This window comes from Chaetura pelagica, unplaced genomic scaffold (assembly GCF_000747805.2).
Source record: "Chaetura pelagica isolate M959 unplaced genomic scaffold, ChaPel_1.0 scaffold471, whole genome shotgun sequence".
Lineage (NCBI taxonomy): Eukaryota > Metazoa > Chordata > Aves > Apodiformes > Apodidae > Chaetura > Chaetura pelagica.
Genome location: NW_009952430.1, coordinates 2,480,896 through 2,487,558, shown reverse-complemented (window position 1 = coordinate 2,487,558; position 6,663 = coordinate 2,480,896). Strand labels below are relative to the sequence as shown.

The 6,663-nt window shown below is 55.9% G+C and overlaps 1 protein-coding gene across 1 annotated transcript in view; it reads left to right on the top strand.

The window, feature by feature from the left end:
• Positions 1 to 700: 700 nt before the first annotated feature.
• PMP22 (peripheral myelin protein 22) overlaps positions 701 to 6,663 on the top strand; it is a 20,024-nt gene continuing 14,061 nt past the window's right edge. The window contains exons 1-2 of the mRNA XM_010008244.1: positions 701 to 778; positions 1,834 to 1,924. Of these exons, the coding sequence (XP_010006546.1) occupies positions 701 to 778; positions 1,834 to 1,924 (169 nt within the window). The remainder of the gene's footprint in view (positions 779 to 1,833; positions 1,925 to 6,663) is intronic.

Genomic DNA, 6,663 nt, shown 5'->3' with positions numbered 1-6,663 from the left:
CGCCCGGGGACGGGCCAGCCCCCCCCCGCTCCGGGGGTTCTCTAGGGAGAGGGGACGGGGCAGCTCCTCCCCCCTTCTCCGAGGGTCCCGAGGGGAGATGGGCTGGGAAAAGTTCCCCCGCCACCCCGGGGGTCCAAGAGAGCCCCTGCTGAAGGTCCCGGGGGGAGATGGGTCGAGGAGACCCCCCGGGGAAGAGGGTCCGAGGTAACCTCTTGGGGTGAGACCGGGGGAGATCGACCACCCCTTTCGCCCCCTCCCCGGGGGTCGCCAGGGGAGATGGGCCGAGAGGAGTCCCTGTGGAGGGGGAGACAGAGTCATTCCTGGTGGTACTTCTGGGTGGGGACCCTCCCTCCAAGGGTGGCCCCTGGGGCGAGATGGCGCCGAGATAAACCCTCTCCGAGGGGTGCCGAGAGCGCGCTGCCCTCGGGAGGGGCATCGCAGAGCTCTCCTCGGAGGGGAGAGGCTGGGGAAGCCCCCGCAGAGCTCCCCAGGGGGGGCGGGGGGAGCCCCTTCGGTGAGCGGGCTGGGGGAGCAGGCTCGGGGGAAGGGCTCGAAGAGCCCCTCGGGGTATCCGGGCGTGGGTCCGGGCACGGGGCTCGGATTCCCTCTCCCTCTGTCGGGGGGCCGGGAGGGCTCTGCTCACACTCACACTCAGCAGCATCTCTCTGCCCCTCCAGTTCTGCCCTCCACCACCGCCAAGATGCTGCTTTTGCTGCTGGGCATCATCGTGCTCCACGTCACCGTGCTGGTGCTGCTCTTCGTCTCCACCATCGTCAGTGTAAGTTGGGACCCCCCCCCGGCGCCGGCGGGCAGGGAGGGGCTGGGGGGGTCACGGCGAGACCAGGAGGTGTCATTTTTATTTGTGCTTTATTTTCCACCCTGGCCTTTAGGAAACTTTTACTTGCAGGTTCCGGTGTCACTACCAGTGGGGTTTGGAGGTGTTTGGCCCAGAAAGCTCTTCCTGTGTGTGTGCTGGGAGGTGTGGGGGGTGGGTCGCTGGGGGCTGTGGTGCTGCTGGTCGGGGCGCCCTGAAGCCCAGCTCAGCATCCCCAGGCTGGCTCACATCATGGAGCAGCAGCAGAGCCTCAGAACTGTCTCCTGAGGAGGTGACTCTGCACTGCCCTTCCATGAGGGAGCTCCAGGGCTAACGGGCTTCAGCCGGAAGGACCAGTACAGCCAGTCTGAGCAGAACCCTGTGAAATGGGACTGGTTTGGGCACTGGCGCCTCGGCACCCGTGGATTTCCCCTCGAGCTCTGCTCCTCTGGGGCTGTGAATAAGGCACAGCCTCTCTCCTAACCCAGACAAGGTCCTGATGGTGTTTTCCAAGGCTTAGGCTTTGCAAGCAGTGGGAACGTTGAGGGTTGGATGCTGCACAGAGGGTTCCCAGCATCGTTCTTGGTCCAGAGCCCAGTTACCACATCATCTGCTGAGGAGGAGGTTTGGTTTGGTTTTCAGGCAGCAGTTCTGTGGAAGTGGCCAGTTCCAGGCTTGCCTCACCAAATTATTCTTTCCCTTATTTTTATTTGTTTTTGCTGGGTGGTAATAGTAGCAGAAGAGGTTACAAAAATCTTCCAAGTCGTTAGAAATCACGTGGAATCATTCAAATATCCCGGCCAGGCCCCGGCGAGGGGAGGGGAGGGAGGGAAGTGTGTCCCCCGTGGGGCTGGGTCCACGTTTAAAGAGAATAAAGAGCTTCTGTGTCTCCTGCCGTTGAGGTGAAGGCAGCTCAAAAGCAAACATCACTGCTGACTTTCCAACCCCTTTCCTAAAGCAGAGCCCGTGGCTGGGAGGGCTGGGTGGGCACTCGCTGACGGGGCCTGTTCTCTTGGCAGCAATGGCTGGTGAACGACGGGCACGCGGCAGATCTCTGGCAGAACTGCACCTCGGGGAACGTCTTCCACTGCCTGACATCTTCCACCAACGGTGAGTGCCACCCAGAGTTAGGAAATCAAGGGGGATTTGCCTGTGCGGGTTGGTGGTGGTTCCCTCTTGCTTTGCCCTGCTCCCCCCTGAAACTGTTTGCTCCCATCCCTGCACCTCCTGCTCTGTCCCCAGATGGAGGGGCAGGGTCCCTGCACCTTCCTGGGGAGGGGTTGCTGCCTCCTGCCTTGGCAGTCCCTGGGGTTGTGATGGGGCTTAACACTAGTGTCAGACCCATTGCCCATCACTTTGTCCTGCTGCCCCCAGGCTGTGGGGCAGCTCCTGGCAGAGGTTTTGGCACACTCAGCTGAAGCAGAGGTGACCAGCTCCAGAGCTTTTGGGTGGTCTCCTGTCATTAGCCCATTGCCATTCGACTTGGATGCACAGACGTGGGGCAGCTCTTGGAGTGGGGTTTGCTGGGTTCCAGTTGCCCCGCTGGGAGCAGAGGGGCTGCTTTGGGCATGCCTTCCTCTTGCTCTGGTTGTGAAGGTTTTTTAAAGATGCATGTGGTGCCCTGAAGACAGCCTGTAACCAGAGGACACCCTGTCCCCTGCCTAGAAAGCTGTCCTGCTTTTTGCTGTGGTGACAGGCTGAGGATTTGGGCACAATCCTCACCCTGTGGTTTGCTGTCAAACACCATGTGTGGGATATGCTGAGTGCTTGGGCCCTTCTTCATCCTGCTGCTGAAGAGGCCCCTGAGGCACCTGCACATCTGGGTGGGGCGGCTGAAAAGCCACCTCTGGACTGAGCTGGGTGAGGGTTGTTGTCACAGTGAGTGACATCAGCCAGTGAGCTGTTTGCTAAGGTCAGCAGGGGTGGAGTGCACACTAATATGCCATGATGCTGAGCTTCCAGGGCACCTTGTGGTACCAATAGCCCCCAGGTGGTGCTCAGGGAGTCAGACAAGCCCGTGCCTCAGTTTCCCGAGAAGGTGGGGCTAACACCAGTGGTGCTGCATCCAGTATTTGTTTTCAGTTAGTCTGGTTTTTGCTTTCACGTGGAAATATTCTCTCAGTGTAGCCCCCAGTGAAACCAGCTGTGAATCACACTGCTGTCACTGGGAACATGGTCACACTGTGCTGGGAACGTGGTTCTGCTGTAGGAGGAACTGATGCCACGTCATCTGGGCAAGGAGGGAACAGTTGCAGTGATGAGCACCAAATGCTTTCAGAGGGTCTTGTGGTGATGGAAGACAGAGGATTTTGCAGACTCAGGCCCCCCCTAATCCCCAGCCTGCTGGGAGCAAAACTCTGATGGGTACCCCCGTGGGGTGGTGGGTGCTGGTGCTCACCCTCCTTTTTCTCTTCCCGGTGCTGGAAGCAGCAGTGTGTTTCCCTGCAGGGGCCCAGGCTCTGGGTTGGGTGGGAGTGAAGCCACCACCGCTGGTCTCTGCTGACGCCTGGTGGTGTCCAGCCCAGCCGGGAAGCAGCTGGATCCCATCCCAGCACAGAGGAGCCTTCTGGAGCCACGGCCTCCATCAGCAGTTGGCTGTGCTGGGATGTTCAGCAGAGGCAGCTCATTCCCCTGCTCGTGCCTGCTCCAAAACTGCTGGCCTTGCACTTGGAGAGAAAAGGCAGCGCTTGCGTGTCCCCTGCAGTCCTGACAGCTGTAAAGCCTCTCCAGATCCTTTGCTTTTCAAACCTGCATGGCTTTTTCTGGGTGTTTGCAGGATGCTGCGTGCCCCGGAGTGGTCAGTGTTGAGAGTGGCTTGTCTGAAAATGTGTTTGGGATGGTTTCCTCCTCACGGGGCTGTGTGCTGGGTACTGCCAGTTTGGACTGCTCTGCTCCCAGCAGCAGCTCCCTGAGGGGCTTCCCTCTGGATCCCTTCCAGGAATGATTTTTTAACATTAAAGGGGCTCTAGTCAAGATGGCTCTAGAAAAAATGCAGATGAGCAGCTGTTTGGTTGATAAGGTGCCCCAGGAGGCTGCTCTGGGGGTAGAGGTGCATTGTACTCAGGTCGTAAAGAGCTCTGTACCAGCTCTTATTTATATGAAGTCTCTGCTCTGGCATCAGGAAAGGGTTTTTTTTGCTGGGGAAAAACTTCTGTCCCGTCCAGCCCATGGCAGGGGTGTGGGAGCAGAGCTGCTGAGGACCAGGGTTCATCTGGCTGGGACACTGGGTGCAGGATCCAGGGCTCCCCGGTGCTGTTGGAACACAACCTCAAAACCTGTTTCCTAGGCTTATGCAAGGCTTTTAAAAATCTGTTTGCACAAACAAAGCAAAAATGCCACGTGCCATCCTGCCCAGGGGATTCCTGCATCCTCTCTCCTGGCTCCACCACCCCTGCACTGCTAGGGAGCTGCACTTGGCCACCTCTCAGAGCCATGGCAGGGACACGGGGCAAGGATGCTGTGGCAGGGCCACTTTTGAGGGTCATGCTTGTCCCCTGTCCCACTGTTGTCATGCCCCTCATGTGCTCTTAGCTACCAACGTGCTTACTTTCAAAAATCTGGAAGATCCTGTATCAAATACCACAAACCCTGCTCATTTAAACCTCTCCCAAAGGCTGGGCTGCAGGGAGCCTTAAGAATTTGTTTCTCTGTGTCTGTGCCAAGGATGGTGCTTAATGGTTAATTGCAGAGTGCCAAGGTCTGCTCTGGGCCAAGAGCAATAAATCCTCGTTTGGGAATGTTGGCAGAACTTGGTCTTTACGTAGAGGCAGTTTTTCCTCTGGCCATGGCTGTGGCTGCTGTACTACACTTATTTCTTCCTCTCTTTTTGAAAAGGAGTGGTACTTGCTACTTGGAATATAGGGGATTTTTAGGGCCGAGCCTCGTGTGTTCAGCATGGCTGGGGAGGTTTCTGGGGTGGAATGCTCCTCTTGGTCTCAGCATGGGAAGGGTGGGTGAGGATCCTCCCACCTGCTGTATAGGGACCCTTTTGTTTAGATGACTGTTACTTTGATGCCCATGAGAAGCAAAATGGAATAAAATCAGATCCCATCAAGATTTCCCTGTGTTTAACACTGGGACAGGTTTGGGATTGTGCTCCCAACCTTACAGATGATCCCGTGGGGATGGATAAGCCAGAGAAGAACCCAAGGGTTGACCACAGAAGGACCGTCGGATCGTGACTCCCTGGGATGTTCACGTACCTTGGGCACAGGATGGAGTTGGCCTCAGTGGAGGCTGAGCTCCCACCTCCCAGATTCCTCTTGGCAGGGCTGGAACCCCCTGCCTGTGTGAGGGCTGAGCAATCCTGATGGGAGCAGGCAGGAGCCTCCAGCCCGGGGGCAGATGCCCACCTCGGCGCCTTTCACAACCTCCCGCTTGTTGCTTTGATTTCTACTTCTGCTGCTCAGATAATGGCTTTTTTTTTTTTTTTTCCAAGAGGCCGAGAACTATGGAAAAAATGTTGTAATCTTTGCTTCGTTTGCACTGTCAGACATTCCTGGAAAAGACTTATCTCAAGAATTCAGCTCTGAATCCCAGAGCCGTGCGTCGGCGCGGCCGCACGCCAGCGATCCCGCGGCAGGACCTGAGCTGCTCAAGTGCTCTTCAGTAGATTCCACCCCAAATTTCCAGACAGCAATATTTTCTTCCTCCAAAAACGGCCTTTTCTTTCCACAACTTTTTATGCAGACAAGTGTTGGTTTTGGTTTTTTTTTTTCTGCTACTTTCTACTGCCCTTCCTCTGATTTTCGTGCGACTGCGGTGACGCGGCGGGAACCTCTGTGGAGATTCCTGCATCCTTCTGTAACATCAGGAGACATCTGTGCTGTTGTCTTCTGTTGCTGCCCTGTGTCTTTTGCCTGACTGGTTTGCTTACAGGCAGGCTGGTGGTTTTTGGCTTTTTTACAGGGAAAAGAAAAGCCCAAATCTTGGGAAATGCACAGGCTGCCACGATGACTGAGCACCGTGGGCTGCAGGATGCACCCACTAATTAGCTGGTGTGGTGGCCACAGGCAGGACCCAGGTGGGTCACCCAGAGCAGAAACCTGCACTGGAGGGCCTGGGCAGGCAGGGATGGACCTTCAGTGGAAGGAGCTGGCACTGCTATGCTCCAGGGGATCACCCTGTTCTGCACTGTGACCTCCCCTCTTCCAGAGCCCCCTCCCTCTCGCAGGACCCTAAGCAGCACTGCTGGGGCTTCCAATGTGTTTTCTTGGCACTGGAGGAGGCAGGAAAAATCTTCATCCCTGGCACAAGGCAGGCGTATCTGTGCCCTGACCCGTCAGCTGTTCCCAGGAGGAAATGTGCTGCTTCTTGCCCCCCTCCTCCCCAGGGTCTCACTGCCCTTGTGCTTTCAAACTGTTTCTTGCAGAAACTCACACAACATGGAAAAGGCACAGAGAGATGGAGGTGCCATTTAACGCACTGTAATTCTTCTTGCAGCTGAAATTGATGTTGCAAGGCTTCAATGAAGCCTTTACCACTGAGGTAAATTATTTTTCTATGTCTAATCCCATTATTGATAGTGAGTGTAAAATATCTCAAAACCAGAGATGGAGGCAAATTCCTCTCCAGCTCACTGGAAGAGCCAAGACTGTACCAAGCCAAGGCTGGATCAAGACTTGGAGAAGTCCAGGTCCTCCACTGGTGATGGGACACTTCCTAGCACAGGAGAGTGAGATGGAGGGGATAGTTCAGTCACCTCTGCAAATTAGAAATTAAAAGATGTAAAGATTCAAAGATTTTAAAATAGTTTCAGCTGTTTATTGATTGCCAAAATTATCTCCTGCCCATCACCATGTGTCTTGCTGAGCCTGTGGGGACAGCACCACTCCAGCCTTCTGCTTTAT